General features: G+C 30.4%; 1 protein-coding gene and 1 pseudogene across 1 annotated transcript; both read left to right on the plus strand.

The window, feature by feature from the left end:
- Positions 1 to 3,993: 3,993 nt before the first annotated feature.
- On the plus strand, positions 3,994 to 5,106 carry LOC136973569 (keratin-associated protein 19-2-like). The gene is made up of 3 exons (XM_067268298.1): positions 3,994 to 4,116; positions 4,396 to 4,921; positions 4,996 to 5,106. Exons 1-2 carry the CDS (start codon positions 4,105 to 4,107, stop codon positions 4,894 to 4,896), a joined length of 513 nt encoding a protein of 170 aa, XP_067124399.1. The 5' UTR covers positions 3,994 to 4,104; the 3' UTR covers positions 4,897 to 4,921; positions 4,996 to 5,106.
- A 12,235-nt stretch (positions 5,107 to 17,341) lies between these two features.
- LOC136973554 (uncharacterized protein C2orf42 homolog) lies at positions 17,342 to 19,297 on the plus strand (annotated as a pseudogene).
- The last annotated feature ends 236 nt before the right edge of the window (positions 19,298 to 19,533 follow it).

Here is a 19,533-nt window from a genome sequence, read left to right on the forward strand (position 1 = left end):
CCAAAATGTAATAGTATCAACGCCTTTTATATAGAAGTATTTCTACCAAATTTCAAAATTTTTAATCCATAGGGTCCTCAGATATAATTTGGCGTTTTTGGAATCAGGGGACCTTAAAACGTTGAGAAATGTAGAGTCAAAATTTGACAGATTACAATACTTTCTCTCTGTTCTATAACAGTGAGAAAAGTAAAAATACTGTATAACTACTTGCTATACAATAATAGATACATTGATTTAAAGTATAAAAATTTAAGTATAATTATATATAAATAAATATAAAAAGATATAAAATAGATTTAAGATTTTTATAAATAAAACTTCGAACAATTTAATGCAAAAAGAAATCTTTACAAGAATTCTGCTAAAACACAAATGAATTTTTAGTAGGAAAATCATCTTTTAAGTAGAAAACCTTGAAACAAACTCCAACAATTGGATGATGAATCGAATTCGAAATTTAAGGGAATTTCCACTTTATTTTTTGGATCATTTTCAGGTCACATTTTTTGACATTGACTGATGACTGACTATCATCACGTGACGTAATAGTCGGTGCCAGTCACGTGACTCACACTTGACCCATTTGCGACGGCAAAATCGAGTTTGATTCGTTCACCTGTAATAAAATCGAAATGAATAATTATGCAAATATTAAAAGTTATTAATCGCAAAAAATATAATAATATTTTGGATAAACCGGAGAGAAAATATATTAGAAATATGAAGACAGAAATAAACTTATTAACACTTTTTTTTTGTTTGTTAAAATTGGTCCTCATTTGTACGTAAAGTTGCACGAAAATTACAAAAGTATAGCCTATCATTTTGATATTTATCTAATATTAAATTTAATTCTTAAATATATTCATTAACTTTTCGATGTAAAAGCGTTCAATAAATTTTGAAGTAGATGTCGAATTTATATATTGTATAGGCCTATATACAGTATATTTTACAATGTGAAAAGTATGAAAATTTGATTTTGCTCATACACAAACACACAAAACAAACTCAACTTACATAAAACATACACAGGAAAATATCTAACATATTGTATAAAGGTCTAAGCAGTGGCGCGTTATCCTATGGGCAAAAAGGGCAATTGCCTGGAGCCCCAATCCAATATTTTATAAGATAATATTTCCCAAAAAATTTCTCTCGAAGAAAAGTCAATACTGTACAGTACATGGGGCCCTCTAATTCAAATTTGCCTGGGTTCCACGAAGCTATAACGCGCCACCGAGTCTAAATAAATATTATTAAATTCTAATTGTGATCGGTTAGTCAATGTAAAGGACTTTCATTACGTCTTCGTGATATATTGGGACAAAAGAAAAATACAATTAACTGACTGTATTTCCGATTATTCAGCAGAGTATAAATTTAACGTTTTCAAGGTTTTGTTCTAAAATTTGCAGACTATTACGAATATTACCACCTACAGATTCTGTCATTGTTATGGCAATTAATGTTATCGCGACAACAATTGTGTTTTTAATGAATTAAGAAAATGTGGAAACAGTCTTAAAATATGTCTTTAAGTACGTCTGGCCTGTGACAGTATAATGGACTGGACAGTAATTAGTATATCCATTTCATAAAAGGGGTGGGTTTAATTGCTTTACAGGTAGTGGGTCATTGATAAAAAATAAATTTCCCTTTCGGGCAAAATTCCCTACCAACAGAAATACATTTCCCACTAAAACTTAATTAGTGGAAAAATATTTCTAATCAGTTGATCTTAATATTAATTCGTTTCGAAATAAACTTTTGCTTAATTATTTTAATTATTTCAGGAGCTGCATCCGCTTTTACGTCCGTCATAAATAATTTTAGAAAATCACATATACGCTTGTAAGTTATTTCGATTCTTTGCATGATTACAGTGACTAGAATATTGTAATGTTCGGGTGTCTGAAATATGTCTTTTAGTATCTTTTTAATATTCAAAGATCATTCGCATGCGACCTTCAACTGAATAATAGGGAAACAAGAAATATATCTAAGCCAGACGCTACGACAATAGATATTTTAACCTACATTCGGTGGATCTTCATCATCTATCTTCATTATCCGTCGTCGAGTTCAGGGTCTTTTAAAACACGATATAATTACGAAAACGACTTCCTGTTTTCTGTCAAAATTTTTATTTGTAACAAATAAACAATGAACCATATATCTTATTTGGTTTATCTATAGAGATGGAAACCAAGAATATCAATTTGTTACTGCGTATTTGGACTATTAAAATCAAAATTTTGATGATACGCGTTGCATATTCAATAGATAAACAGAATCGGGTCATATATATATTAAATCTCTTAATGATTTCTTCTGCTTGGATAATATTTGATGATATCTAAACTTATATTAACTCGGAATTGCACTCTATCCGAAGAAGAAGAAAAGATAATTTCGCCATTATCACGAACGTTCTACATAAAAACAAAAGACATATCGCACTCATCAGCAATGCATCATCATCTTGACGAATACTGGCACCATTCTCTGAAATTATATACGAGTTTTAAAACCGTAAAAACTCGTTTGATTAACTTTAAAACTTTTAAAATTTTAATTGTGATTAAATGCTTTTTAAATAACTGGCATCACCCCAAATATACTTAAGATATTTCATTTTGAAATTAGTTAATATTTAATGGAAGACGAAGCTATTTTCAATTTGAAATTTACGAGACAAGATATTAATATGCTCGTGATTCATTCGGATTCATTTCAGACAGCTTTATTTATACGTTACAATGTCAGGTAATGAATACCTGAAAATCGAGTGTAACAAGTAAGTTTCTTTATTTGCTACAAACCATTTGAAATTCAAGATAAATATGTAGATTTGATTCTAAAATACTTTAGATATGCTTTCAGCCGTCAAAACATTTTTCTTACTAACTAGTAAGTTAGGTATTATCATCTCTCTTAAAATTTACGATTATTTTTCCTTATATTTTAATTTAGATTGTCAAAACTTCATCATGGATCTTTAAAATCATTATAATTATAAACTTGTTTTAGTACTTTCCTCCATTCTCTAGCTTATTATACAATAATGTTGTTAATTTTATTGTGTAATATTCTGCTTTTAAGCGTTACACCCATAATACAAAAACATTCTCTTCAAAAATTCTGTATTGCTCTAGAATCACTAAGATAAATACATTTTAAAATAGAATTTTCACAAAAGCGATTTATTATATTATTAGCGATAAGTCGAATTTTGGTGAAATAATTTAAAGAAAATTAAATTTCTCCAGCTTTCATTTCTATTTTTTGGAGTGTTCTGTAGGATTTTTGAAACATTTTTAAAAATTAAGCCGAAAAGAATAATTAAATATTGAAATTATTAAATAAGTTTTTCTTTAAATTTCGTTTTATCTTGTTCGAAGACCATTTGTATTCAGCAGGAATTTACCTTTTATAGTATTCATTCTTTTATTTGTTCATGGCTTTTATTTGCTTTGTCGAAATAGTTTTCACGGTTGTACTTTTTTTTACTTTTTACCAACATTTACTATCTTCTTAATAGTGTGAATAACCTCGATAATCACTGACGTCGAAAAATTTCCCTTTCATTATTGTTTTCACGTGTTTAGTCACAAAACATTTTTACCTTTGCTAGTTCTTCGCCACTCTTTTACCGTTTCTTTTACGATAAATTGGTATTGGAACTATATAAAGTGTGGTAACGCATAACTAATTAAAAGTAGCGTATCATAAATGAGAATAATTATAAATCTTATCACATAATTCTTAAAGTAATTTGCATGAAAAAAAGGTCATGTAGGTTATCACATAAAGTGCTGTCTTTCTTCAAGGACGTATCCTACATGATTACCCGATTTATGTTTAAATCATGTAAAAATGGGAAATCAACTATCCTTTTTCTATTGGTAGGTTCTTTCTAACGCAATAAATGGATTTGTTACTACTGATATCATCCCGGATTCATTTTAGGGAGCGAGTTAACGCCTACTCTACGTCACGTGATCCCGTAAGGACGTTTTGAAATGGTTTACATAAAATGTATAAAAGGAGAAGTTTATTGCCATTATAGTCATTCTGTTTTGCTTAAATTAAGAAAAAATGAGAGCTTTGGTAAGTTGTTTGCTTCATATATAGATCTTGGTTAAGTATCGGTGTTTAGTTTAAACAATACTATTTAGGATAAAACGTGTATTTCAATTGATTAAGTGACAATATAAATTTTTTTATACAATAGATATAGAATATCCTTTATAGTATATTCCATAAATTTGCTTACGTTAAACTATAAAACATATCATAGTATATACTTTTTAGAGAAATAACTAATATAATAACGTTATTTTAACTTCACAAAAATTGAATTTCTCTTCCTTTCTTTCTTTTCTTTAGTTGATTGTCAGCGCTTTGCTGCTTTTGGCAGCTTTGGCTTATGCCACTGGTTATGGTTATAACTATGGTTCTTATACTGGAACCGGCTATGGATATGCAAGACCATACTCTGGTGGTTCTTACGGATACGGAAGATATAATGACGGTTATAAATATGGAAGATATGGAGGATACGGCGGTTATGGACATGGAGGATACGGTGGCTATGGACACGGAAGACCATACTCCAGTGGTTACGGATATGGAGGATACGGCGGCTATGGATACGGACGACCATATTATGGAGGAGCTTACTACAGACCATCTTATGCTCTTGGAAGTTATAAAGGATACGGAGGTTATACTGGCTACGGTGGCTACGGTGGCTATAGTGGTTACGGTACTGGTTACGGTACAGGTTACGGTACTGGTTACGGTACAGGCTACGGTACAGGCTATGGTACTGGTTACGGTACTGGTAAAGCTTACGGAGGTTATACCGGTAAAAGTATCTACGGTTAAATATCATTGCGAGATACATCTCATGGTAAGTGATATATTTACTATGTTTAAATATATTTACAATTTATTTTCTAATTTTTCAATTTATATATTTTTCAGACTGAACTAAAGATTCTCCAAATCCATCATTTCAGAAAAATGTTTCATCAGTTTGTAAAAAAATAAAAAATAAAATAATATGTTTTTAAATTAAAAGTATTATTAACTTAATTGTTATATTGTTAATTTTTTTACTACATTCTTATGGATAGAAGCATTAGAAATTTTTAAAATTTAATTCCTGTAGTATAATGTACAGAATTATTTTTCCTGTAACAGTTTATAAAATATTACTCGTAGTAAAAAGGCAATTTAAAAGCCATCAGTTTAACTAGCATATTGTAAAGTAATATATTAATAGGTTCCGAAGTTAAATAAAGTAATGTTATATCGTTGAAAACATACAGTAATCTTGAAAAATATTTACTATCATCTTAAATCGGATAAATTGTTCATGATAATAATTTTTCTTAACCTGATTATGATTTCTATATATATAACAATACAGTCTCTTCAATACGCCGCTGATACAGTTAATTTTTCTCGTATAATATGAAGTTTTGTTAAATATCATTTTAACAAAATTAAATCTAGTTGTAACTTATTAATAAAAATAAAAATTAATATAGTCAAAGCATTTAAAAGAATGGCAGTTCCACAAAAAGGATATTTTCTCTCATCACGAACTAGTGTAATAAATGGAATTAAACGTAGAAGAGAATTTTCGCATCTGAAAACATTTTAAAATTCTCTCTAATTATTCAAGTAAGCGAATTAGTAAAATTTTAAAGTTATATTTTCATATAAAATCCATTTACATATAAAAATTATTCATAATACAATTTAATGCAATATAGGTATATTATTTCATATTTTTCCTTTTCGAGGATTTAATTTACTTCATAAAAGTTGAGAAAGAATATTTGACTTCGAATGTCTACTTCTCATTGTGCCACAAGATTCAAGCTAAAATTAATATAATTCAAATAGCAATATTAAAAATACTCCAATTTTTTTTCCATTATTATCTCATGCAGTTCTTTTACTTTAGACATTTTTTTCAGTTTAAAAGTTTGACATGTTTGTCTTAAAAAACCACATGAAATTCTTTAAAAATATATTAGTAGCCTCTAAATATCAGTCGTGATAAAGTTATTAATAAGAATGTTTAAAAATCATATAGAAAAACTTGATCAAATAATACTGGAATAGGTTTATATTTACAAGAATTCATGCTTTTCTCAAAGATTTTTGTAAAATGTTTTAATATTCAACGATACTCCCTACATTATTCTATATATAAAATCTATATATAGAATAATATAGTTTGAAAATAGACTAAATATACGTCGTATTTTTACTATGTAACACAATGCTAGAAGAATTTTTAATAAAATATATATATCGAAATTGAAAATATACACAAACTATTAAAATATAGCCTATACACACACACACACACATATTATATATAATATATATCATTTTAAACTTTATTCTCGAAATGAATTATTTCTGTTATCTATTGTTGATAACAAACATTGTTTACTTAGAATGCTGATATAAAACAAACTGTTTTCGCAATATTCAATATATTTTTCATATTTGTTTTGTTTTAATTTATGTTATCTAATTTAATGTTGCACTTGTGGACTCCAATAGTTTAACAATTTTTGCAACAAATAATAAACAATAACTAAATTTTATAGTAACGCGAGTCCACAAGTGCAACATTAAATTAGATAACATAAATTAAAACAAAACAAATATGAAAAATATATTGAATATTACGAAAACAGTTTGTTTTATATCAGCATTCTAAGTAAACAATATTTGTTATCAACAATAGATAACAGAAATAATTCATTTCGAGAATAAATTATAAAACGTGGATTTATAATTACTAAAAAATCTCTTTTCAAGCCTGAACGAATGAAAATTTCATTATTGTATTCTAATATTAAACAATGAACATTTCAAGAACTTATTCAATTTCATAAATATTCTTCAAGCACTTACTGAATTGTGTAAATATTAAAGAAATTCAATATGGCAATTACTTTCCAGTAAAGCACAACTAAATTCTAGTAAAGAGGGTTTTTATTTTATTTTATTTATTTATTTATTTTTTTTTTGCAAAATAGAAATTCAGATTTTGCAACAGTACTGGAATACACAGACTAAACAAAACTGTCCAATCTCTCATAAAAATGTTTGATAAAGTAACAAAAACATGAAAATATCTTGAATAAATGCTAGAGTTCTGTTGCGTTTAGTTTAACAAAATTCGAAAGACAAATTCAAACACTATAAACAGCAATAGGAGACTAATATATAATCGATTAGGAAGCACAGAATATAATATTTATAATAAAATTAAATAATTTTACATTGAAAAAGCAAAATTATATTCTTGTTTTATCTTAAGTTGTCTTGGTAAAAGAAATTACAAGAATAATCTCAAAAGATATTGAAGTGGAGGTTGAATAATTTCAACAAACTAGGTGAGGTCATAAGTTTGAAAATTTACGATTACAGTATTTATTTTGTGTGCGGTCAGATTTATTGATAGATGAAAATAAAGTTTGTTTATAAATATAAGTATATACGCCTATAATGAACGGTAAATAGACATGGTTTACGGAAAATCTTGAATTCGAGAACAAAATTCAAGAAAAAAAAATTTTAATGTTTTGCATTACTTTATTTTCTCTTAATTATAGTGTTCGAACACAGTGTTGGACATAAAACTAACACACAGCAGACGGAGCTTCCTGTCCGCACGTGATACCTCATTGATGTCCACGTGACATACGACTTTGAGGTCGCAGAGTTGGTAAAGGGTGCCGCTTTGAGGAAAACCGGAGATGGTAGAGAATTATCTGAGAAAAACCCCGCCTCCCAATTATTATTAGAAGTGAAAATGTTTTACTGGTAAAAACCACCAACAGATAACCTAATTAAAGCTCAGACAAGAAAATACCTGTCTGCATCCCTCCCCTGTATTGTCCCATCAGAGCGGTTATTTAGTACCACAGGGAACATTTAAACAGACAATGGCACTCGTTTCGGCTGAAAAAAACTAGAAATACCTGTACATTTAAAATAGAACGTGTAAATGATGTAATTGATGTAAATGTTTAACGGCCTAATTATGATCTTTAATAATCCAAAATAAAAAAATAGAAATAGATTTCTCTTGTAGTCTATTCTATAGACCAACGTGCTTTCATTTATTATCAACAACTGTAGTGTGTGGACAGAAGCAACTATTGAATTGAATCAGCAGAACTTAGTATCATATCAAGTCTAATTTAAATTTCTTGTAGGAAGATAAAGTCTTACGCTTGTTAATTGCGATGCTTGAGTTTATAAATTGTTTTACTTTATGAATATTAATGAAATGATTTAGGCTATTAATTTGTTTTAAGTAAGCTAATTTATTCATATAAGGAATATATATAAATTATAACAATCCTTCATTTTCCTTTATTCTACTGATTCAAAAACAAGCGTTTCAAATTGATTTTCATTGATTTACAAATATATGCAAATGATTCGCGTACGTAAAATTTGTAATTGCTTATCTAATACATTTAATATCTTATATATGCATTATAGTCGTAAGCAGGGATACAATGGGAGCAATGTAACAGAGTAGACTCGAGTCCATCAGTCAAATGAGTCATGGAAGGTGAGGTTTCACATACCATAAAAGAAAGGAGGGGGAAAAGCTATATTAAATCGATTCCTAAATTCCTTAAATAACACGTATGAAAACTTTCTCATCATTCAAAAATCGAGCTTAATAAGCCTATATGCTTCTGCTTTCACGGGATGACTTGTCCCACGGTGGCTCCTCAACTCCGCTTACACACGGACCCATTCAATTCTCTGTGCAGTATAATACTATTTTCTTAAGTTAAATCCTTTACAAGATATTTATAAAACGTGTAATGACTCTAATAAACAAAATTATTTTCTTATTTCTAATAGTTTCAGAGAACAATTTTACAAATTTTGTTCATTTAAATAAATGTAAACATAAATTTTATAGTTAACACAACGCAATATACTACAGTATTCATTATATACATAGAGTTTTCTGTTGTGAGAAAATAGAGCTCGTATCCTGTCCATAATGAACGAAATTGAAGTCGGATATACAATCCACTATTTGCTAGTGCATCGCATAACAAACCATCAAACATTTACAAGTTTTTATCACAAAAATGTTTAGATCAACTTCTCGAAATATTTGAAACGCAAAAGTTGTTTCTGTAATCTCTTAATCATTTAATAAAAGTTATTTCAATTCTTTTATATAAAAAAAATTAAATTAATTATATAAAAACATCGTCGAGTTATGTCTGCCGAATGGCGGAATACACGTATCCAGTAGCTAATACAAGTTGATTTCTTGCTCGATTAGATTTATTCCTCCTTGAATGACCTTTTCACTAATCTGAAGAAATTAACGGACAAAAATTTATATATTTTATTATTAACATTTACATTTCTAATTATTATTCACAAATTAAAATTTATGCAAAGTTAACCCAGTATAAATCTATTTTTAATGAAAATAAAAACCAATTTATGGGTAATCAATTAAACAAAAAGTTCACTTGCCAGTAGATGCCGCGAAAGATAGCTGTGATTTTTACTTTCCCGCAATGTGTCATGAGAAAAATTTAAATCTTAAACATATATTTAATACAGACTCAAGGGTTAAATAATAACAAGTTAACAACGAAATAAATCATAACCAGTGGTGGAATAACCATTAGTCTGAATAGGCTTAACCCTAAGGGCTCTGAAAGGAAAGGAGTGTAACACTAATGGTTCAATTGCTATGTTATTATAACGACATATTATATATTATTTAAAGTAACTTAACTTTATTCCACTTAACAAAGGACGGGGCAAGGTCAGAGATTCCTCACTAAAGCTCAGCCTAAGGGCACTGGTGAGTCAGGTGCTGGCCGTCCCACTAAAGTCTATGCCTTGCAAATAAACTTTTCATTTGATTCCCTGCATATTTAACTACTTTATTCAATACATTATCATTTGTATTCAGAACTTTTATATAATATGAAAATGAAAAAATAACGTTATCAAAATAAAAAATATAAAAAGTTTTTATATTTACGACAAATAAAAGCTGGTGATCATAAACAGTCAAAAAGAAAATTTATTGACCTGACAGGTAAATTTACTATGGTTGTTCCGATGAAAGTGTGTCAAACAGAATAAAAGTGCCGGTTTTGCAGTTACCTATAAGGAAAGATCTTTCGTAAGTATAGGCCTATACTGTACACTTCCATCATTTTATATCATCAGGTTAAAAAACGAAAAAGTTAGCATTTTAAACAGTTTTAATGGAAACGTGACACGCAAATTTATTTTGCAAATATTTTTCTTTTATGTTTTTGTTGCAAAATTGCTTATACGCAACGAAAATATTTTAAAATTGATTTAAACATCAGAATATCCCGTTTCTGAATCTTTACAAATATCCTGTGTAAATTAATAAAATTATATAGAAATAATAATAACAATAACTTAATTTCTGCTGCATTGTATTCATTCATTGTTTATTTTTATATAATTTAAATTTTAAACATTTCAATTAAAAAAAGTTAAAACTGTCAGAATGAATTTTGATTTTTATTTTGCTTCTTTTTCATCATAATAAAATAGTCATAACATATTAAGGACGTTCGTGCCATATCATGTGAATAATAGTAAAAAAATATATTACAAAATTTTAAAAAGTAATTTCTTAAAAAATTTTAAAGAAAATGTTTTTAAAAATTTTAAATCTGAACAACAGTTTTTCAGAAAAAAACATACTTTAAAAGATATCATTTCCCTTTATCTAGCTTATTTACATAAAAATTATTCCAATATTTTTATTCTCCAATGTTTAAAATGCTTAAAATGACTATAGTCTGTCTACGAAAAGAATCAACTTGGGTATTAACCAATGAGCATCAGCCATTGATTAGTTATGGCAAATTACTTCTGTTTTTTTCCTCATTTGTTAAACATGTCACCACCATTATAAACAGTATTTTGGTTCAGCGTTCTGGTATTGGATTGCGAGGAAGTTTGCTACAGTAATAGTTAAACGTATGGTTCTTTACACTTAATGAATGCTGTAAAAAATGAACACAATTAACGGAAAAGTCGTTCTGCCATCTAGTGAGAGAAAATAAAATAAAATTCACATATTGCCTGACATATTAAGCGAAAAGTGCTGACATCATTAGGGCACTGGTAGTTCGGTCGTGGGCCTCGGCAGGATGGGCTAGCCACCTGGAGTTTTCTGAGTTTTCTCTATATTTCTAACGCCTAAATAGGGGCCAGTTACCCTTAAAATACCTCCCGGAAGGCAAATAATTTCAAATGGTCAAGAAAAAAACTTCGGTCGGCCTTTCGGAGGATAAGCGATTACACAATATCCGCCTTATTCACCCCCCATACAAGATACAAGATATCATTCGAGAATGTGCTGATTGGTTTAACTGAAGCTAAATTACGCATGACGTTGCTCTCAAGTTGATTCTTTCCATAGACAGACTATAGTATTTGAGAAAACTTATTGCCGTATTAGACCCTTAATTGTAGAATATTTCCTCTTATATATGTTATTACAGTACACAAAATTTTTAGACTGGCAATATCTAGACTAGCAGTTACCAAACATTTTTGGTAATGGAATCCTTCAGAAGGCTTTTTTTTTTCGTTTTTTCACAGAACCCTAACTGTTCCTGAATTTTATTGAGCATTGTGAATCTATAACGTTCTTCCTTCATTAACTTCTAAAGCCCGAGTTATTGAATAAGGTGGTAGGTTTAAAAAGAAAGGGAAAACATTTTTAGTTATTACCATAAATTTTTATTTTGGTACAAGAAAACATAGGACTTATATCTATTATATGATGAATGAAATTGTTTCATTTTTGTATTTAAAATAATTTCGAAATTGAGCTTTATGTCCGACATCCAACCTACGCCTGAATTTGTTTTTGGTTTAAACATAAGCTGAAAAGTTTGATTTGCATCGATAAGTGGACGCAAAGATGACAAGAGCTCGGGTAGCCTTTTCGGCTACAGACATTTTTAAAAACTCTTTCCGCCCTGTGGGCACTAAGAATGCTTGCTAAAAGAAGTCCGAACCCACAATGGGCTTGCTAAAAGAAGCCCATTGTAGGTTCGGCCAGATCTACAATGGGACGGCCGAGTGGTGAAGGACGAGACCCAACATAACACTCGAAAAATTCCTGGGGATTTTCTACCCGTCCTGATTCGACCCCAGGTTCCATGGGGCGGTAGGCTGCTACTTTGACTGCCCGGCCATCTGTCCGTCTTCTACTGACGGGTATTGGTCTATTACTCCACCCAAAAGTCATTCAATGGCACGGATTAAAATTTTGCTTTTAAGATGAATACACTTAAATTCAATAAACTTTTCATACTTTACTGTACATTTAGTTATTTAGTGGCATGGACAACTAAATAGCTCGAATAAATAACCCATTTCTCAATCGGTCTTGAGAAATGGGTCTTGCACCTAGTCAAGGTCATGTTGATGTCTAGAAAGTACTCCGACAGAGGATTTCACGACGTACATTAAATGTTTACAAATGTTTTGTGCATCAGCTTCAATTTCCAACTCGTTTTTGCTTAGTTCGAGCTTGTGGACAGAGTTGTAATTTGCAGAAGTGTAAAAATAGAAAACTGATACTTGTTCAATATCCTCAAATTCCACGTCTTTTCACACGGAAAGTTGATTTCGCAATTATTAAAATGAAAGATAATTATTATCTCTGAGGATTTTATTGTAAAATCCGTTTTTAATTTGATTTTTTAGATTTCTCGCTGAACCCGTATGAGGTTTTTGCGGAACCTTAAAATTCCGCGGAATACCCTTAGTTTCTCACCGGCATAACATTATGCCGGTGAGAGACCCATTCCGTAATCTCACCGGCATACGATTCCGCCGGCGTTTTTCCGTCGTTTTTACTATTATTTTTCTTAGGAACGATACAATTTAGACATAAGCAGAAAACGCCATCGTTTTCTTCTGTTTTTAATCTACATAGTATTATATTATTTGGATTTAATTTTTAAATACATTAGTCATTTTCGATTTTTTAAGAAAGTATACTGCTTTGTTCATGTCAAGGTCATGTTAGTGTGTAGGTAGGTATGTGTTCCTTTTTCTGTCTATTTCTTAAATATTTTCGCTAATTTTTGTGATATAACAAATTTATTAAGTTCATAACATATTTTCATTATACTTTACACGATTTATGATAATAATTTATTTATTTTTAAACGTAAATGCTATGTATAAAAGTCACCTTTGTGGATTTTTTTACTATTTTGTTCGTTTTTCTATTAATTTAGGCTGTTATATGTTTGTTATTGACAGCTTTCTGTTATTTTTTACATTTTAATTCAAATTTGTTAATAACTTTAAAACATATAATAATGACAAATATCGTCAACAAAAGCACGTGGTTTTTGCAGTCACGTGACCTCAGAAACGCCTGGTGACGAAATTCTACTTCCTGTGACCTACCTATGACGTAATATCTAAAACGTTTAATAAAATTTAAATGTGATAGCATCTACCTGGAGGAAGACAAACTAGTATCCTGATGCTTGCCATATTGTACTTTCATAATTATGGTTGAAAAGTGGATAAATCTAATAATTTATAATATACTTTCGTTGTCTGGGAGGGGAGTTCTTGTGCAGTCGTCACCCCAGTCAGTTGTATCCGAGAGGAAATAAAGTTAAAATTAGCTATGTGTTTTATGTGAAACAGTGTCGAAAACAAAATCGATACAAAAAAGAGACGTCCATGACTAATGTAAGAGCGGAGGCCGCTCGGGCCAAGACAGTCCAAAATAAAAGATTTAAAAAAAAGTAAGTGTGCCTATGCTTATGAGTCTCGCAAGGTTCTAAAGTTCTTTATAATCGGTTCCTAAAAATAATGCACCACTTAAAAGTCCATTCATTCATTGATTTATGTACCTTATGGTTACAGTGACCATATTTTTTGGGGGAAAATAAAGGACATATCGAAGAAAATAAAAAATACCTCATAAAATTCATAAGTTTATAACATTTATTACGAAAATAGTAGCATACAACATTGCATACATTAAAATTTTAAACAATCTTAATTATTACACACACACACACACACACACATTGTAAAAATTTAAATAACATTAATTTTGATACTTTTCAGTAGAATTAAATTAATTTTTTTCAATAGCACCGGTTCATACTAGATTCTTAACAACCTTTACGTCACCGGTAAAATATTTAATTATAAACAAACGTTTTTGACCGTAAATAAGTGTAACAACGGTTATTCGAATCTCAGAACTTTTAACCTGATGAAGACCGGAAGTTTTACGGTCAAAAACGTTTGTTTATAATTATTAACTGGGTTTTTTCATTTGTCCACATATTATTCACTAGTGAAACTATTCGTTCGACAGGGGCATTAGATCCAGGGAGACAAAGAAAATTCTACGATTTTACAAATGTTTTTGAAAGCAATTTCTTTTGCTGTAAAGTGTTCAAAAATCTCAACCCACCTTTGATGGCAGGGCTTGTTATTCTGTCGCCATTCGTCGATCTTTTCGTTTGTGACATTTTTTACACACCAAACTTCATCAAATAATTCACCGTCGAGTATATTTATGGACCAATGATTTGAAATAAAAATATAGCTTTCCTCGACCTTTGCTTCCTTTAGAAGTATGGATGTTTTGCACATTGAGATTTCTTGTGATTCAACTTTCAATATATACTGGTGAAATATTGAGGCTTGGTTATGAATAATGAATAAATAATAACCATTACTCTGCTAATGTTTCATTGAAAAAGTTTTTCAGAATTGTGGGACATTTTTCCAGATTCAAAAAGTATGATTTTAATGGATTAAATAGTTGTAAAATTCTATCTAAAGCTGGTAAAAGAGTTAGCCAGCGTGTTTTGCTGTAACCAAGAAGCTTTTTATATTGAACCTCTGCGTCATCACAAAATTCTTTCAAATCTTCTACTCGTATAAATATAGAAATGTGAATAAATTTTTACTAATATCACTTCAATATCTATCGGAAGACAATCTACAGCAGTGCTTATGCAATTGTTCAATATGTGGGCAGCACAATTCACTCCTATCAATTTATGTTTACTTGTTTTACTTAAGTCAGTTTTAATTGATTCAAAAGAATATGGTGCAAAAACATTACAAATGATTGCTTCCGTTTTCGTTCTTGCACGAGAATATTTTTCCTCAAAACATTTCTTAATTAATTTAGAAGAGCAGTCGTTTGATCGAAATGAATAGTTATGTTGTATTGAGTGATAACACCAAGATGTGTGGGGATCGCAAAAACGCGTAAAAATGGTGAATAATTATAAAGTTCCGAAGTCGGAAAGTTTTGAGAGTCAAATCGTATCAGGAACATGTGTTGGTGATGTAAACCAGACACGAAAGAAACTCTCCCAAACTTATCCTAAAACAAACGCGACACGATAATGAACGACCGAGGGGATGTCAACCGGGAGAGAGGGAGCTTTGTCCAGGTGCTCGTGTACAAGTGTCAGAAACGGGAAACAGAGGGGGTAAATGGCCACCGAAGCATCTGGCGGACCGCGTGAGGTCAAAAACGTCAAAGAGAGGGCCATAACGGCCGGAATATACGAGCACGAACTTCAAAGACTCCGTCAACACCTCTCGGAACTCTCCCGACCCAGATCGGTCTCCAGTTTCGCATAGAAACAGAAGAAATGACCAATCGGGGTAAGGGAGAGGAAGAATAGAACCAATCAAAAGGGTGAAATTCAGGGGGAAACTCCTATAAACTGGACCAGTGTTACCTCATAGACGCCAGAACCTACGTCCGCCAGCTGATGACACCCGTCCAAGCCACACGTCCAGTGCAATAGACAGTTCGTCATCCCAGCCCCGGGCACGCATCTTCGGAAGACGGACCGCATCCGACTACCGACAACCGGAGATCTCTATCACCACAAGAGTCGATCTAGATCGCAATTTGTACCAATAATATGTAAGTTAACTTAGTAGTTAGAATAAACGGTTTTGTGTAAGACACTTGTCATCTTTGTCTCCTACCGCCACCACCCACATACGTTTTCGACCCCAGGTTTTCCTGACGCGTGATTAACTGTTTTCCCCTGGAAGTCGGCGGTCTTACAGATGCCTCTTTTAGTGCTAATTTTTTTAGGTTGTCATTGGAATTGTTATTAATGAAAAATGAGTTTAACGATTTGTTTGTTGAAGCCTGTATGTCCACTTCTTTGTGTTTTGCTGTCTGAGTATGTTGTGTAATTGCTGATCTTCCACTATTTGCAATATTAAAGCTGACTAAACATTTGTTGCATTTCACGTCACTATTAGTTATTCCTTTCTTAATGGAAATTCTTCTTGTAATGTTTGATTAAAAATGCATTTTCTTTTGGGTGCCATTGTAAATGGTCTACAAAATATAAATTAAATAATACCTAAATACGAAAAATTAGAAATAATAGACTAAAAACACACATGCAGTCCCTGTGTAACTAATTAACATTGCGTAAAAGTGTAGTAACTGATGTGAAGTCCACGTGTATACTGTCCAGAGAAAAGGAGTGCACTATAAAGAGAAGGGAAACTTGACAGTAAAAATGTCACATGCTCGAGCCCCCAAAAATTGCCGACAAGTGGCGACAAATGCTCACCAACAATCCAAGTGTATTATCCACCAACTAGAGTGTTAAAAAACTATCACAAAAATCCCCATAAGAGTGTCCACCCCCTGGTACTGTCAAAGGCCGTTCGATTGGCGACACACTGCACTACCACGCTCTATGTAGCAATGCATGACACAATGACAACACTGGTCGTGATGGCGTACGAAACTAACTTGTTCAATATATTATTTAAAAAAATTTTTTTTAAACTTTGCGTCGACTTTACAAAATAAAGGACAAAATGCCTATTTTAAAAAATAAATATAGTTAGAGGACAGAGCAGTGAAATAAAGAACTGTCCTCTTAAATAATGGACGTATGGTCACCGTACTTATGGTATCTAAGGAGAATACAGTACTTTTATACTTTACAAAATGGTCCATAACTGAGCAAACTGACTTTTCAGTTGCAATATGCATGAGAATAAATTTGTTTTTTATTTTCTGGTTATGTATTTATATTTATTCAAGTTTGTTATCATTTACAGTTGATTTTTTTTATTTTGGTGGAAAAATATTAAGCAGTAATGTTAATGAACTGATAATTAATATTTACTTTTTATTTTTTTAGCAATGACTTTTAAATGGGATCTGTAATGATCAATATAATTTTTTAAAATGAATCCTCGCCTTAAAGGATTATTCAATGACTTGGGGAAACCAACACTTAGAGGGGTTCGTAAATGCCCAAAATGCGGTACTTACAATGGAACTAGAGGTCTGACTTGTGAGTTGTAAAAATAAGTCGTGTGATGTTGTTTTCAAAGAAACCAGTGACAGAAGAAAGAATTCAAGTTCTGATGCAGTCAAAATCATCACAGGTTCAACGGCACAAGTTTATTCAGTCAGAATCCGTGACAGGGGTCCTGAGTACAGAGGTTTCGTTCAGTTACCCATACTGCAAGAATTGGACAGTTTGCAAGACCAGTCTATGGAAGCGTCTCTCATCACTCAACCTCCGCCGCATTGTTTTGTCGAAACATGCCACAAGTCAGACAAACATCAATCCTTGTCAACATATAAAAGCTGTGAAATGTGATTTGGAAGCACAACCATTATCTTTAAAGAACTGTGTGTTGAATTTCCTGCCAATTTCTTCTGAAACAAAACAAGCGATATGGTTACTTGCGACTGAAACTACAGGTCCACTTGTACAAAGGGTGTCTAAACATGTTATGGTTGTTAAATGTAAACCAAATATCAAACATCCTCTAGGATTTCTGCATTTCTCATTTTTGGAAGTGACAAGAAAGAGAGTCAATCCAGAATATATGTTTCAATGTACTTGTAGAGCTTTTAAGGTTAATTGAAAATATTTTTATTTAATTTAATAATTTTGCCAGAAAATTAAATTAAATTAAATATTTTTTCAGAATTTCAAATTAAGTTTAGCCAAAGATGAAGTGCAGAAGAGATGTGTACATTTTTATGCTTGTATCTGTGCTTTTGCCAGTGATGAAAAACTTTCAAAAGAGTTTGCATTTTTTATAAACTTGGAATCTAACAGTTAGTAAATATTTATAATAATTTTAATACTTTCAGATATTCTTATAACAGTAAATTTATTCATTAATCTAATTATTGACAGTTGCCCCCGAAAACAAGTTAATTGCTATTTTTAATGACACTCAAGACCAATGCAAAGTTGATATTGAGGTATTACCTGATGCAGATACTCTTTTAACTGTAGCAACACCTCACATTCAACGAGAGCATAGCTACAGATTCATAATTACTATACTATATAATATAATAGGATTTACCACCATAAATACTTACCTGAAATTTAAAAACTGCTTATACTATAAGTTTTATAGTATTCTTTAAGTAAATTTTTCTCAAATTTTGCATTTTTGAGTTGTGTCACATTTCTTGTCGAGGCACCACATATAACAAAGCATTTAGATTAAATGTGCTTGAAAATTTTACAGGCTTGGTCTTGTATTGTTTATACTCTTATACCAAATGTGCAGCAATTAGAAAGTAATCTGGATCAATTTGCTAATATTTTGGATGCTGATGAAGTACTATTATTTGAAAAAGCAACTTTTTTGGTATGTACTATATTTTATTATTAATTAAGAACTAAATATATAAATTGTTTCGGAATAATCAATTCTTATTTCCTATAATTCAGTAATCTAGATATATTTAAACAAGAATAAATTTAACTAGATTGATTTTTGTGTATTCATTCATCTAATTTATTAATTATTTTATTGGATTATTTTAATTTTATATAAATTTTAAATATTTATAAATACATTAAGTTACAGTATTTTTTTCAGGCTTATCTATTTATTTATATAAAAATAAACAAATATCAACCAAATGTGAAATAATTTTTTTAATAAATACCATAATTTGTTGAAATATTCACACTAGATTGATTAATCTGATAGTTTTGTGAGTTTTGTTAAATCTATATTTTATGAAACTTCTTATTAAATAACATATTTTAATTTAAAAATTTTCCAGATGATATCTCACTGTCAATTACGTGAACATCACGATGTCCACAGATTTGATAAGGTGTCTAATATTATCAAGCAGTTCAAATTAATTAAGTTGTAGTTAATGTAGTTAACTCAATATTAGTCACAAACGAGTTTGATTTTTCTAGAGAAAGCCTAATGACTTAAATTAAGTAAGCTATTACAATTTACAGTAACATAACAATTTTAAAATAAATGTTGATGATGATAATTATATCTTGTAAGAATTTACAAGCATAAATTTATTTCCTAGTAAAAAATAAAAATTTTTAACTTGTTAATCTTGTTAATTTCAAAGTCCTCAATTTTTGTATA

The sequence above is a fragment of the Centruroides vittatus genome, unplaced genomic scaffold (genome assembly GCF_030686945.1).
Source record: "Centruroides vittatus isolate TY-2023 unplaced genomic scaffold, ASM3068694v2 contig_3210, whole genome shotgun sequence".
NCBI classification, from domain to species: Eukaryota; Metazoa; Arthropoda; class Arachnida; order Scorpiones; family Buthidae; genus Centruroides; species Centruroides vittatus.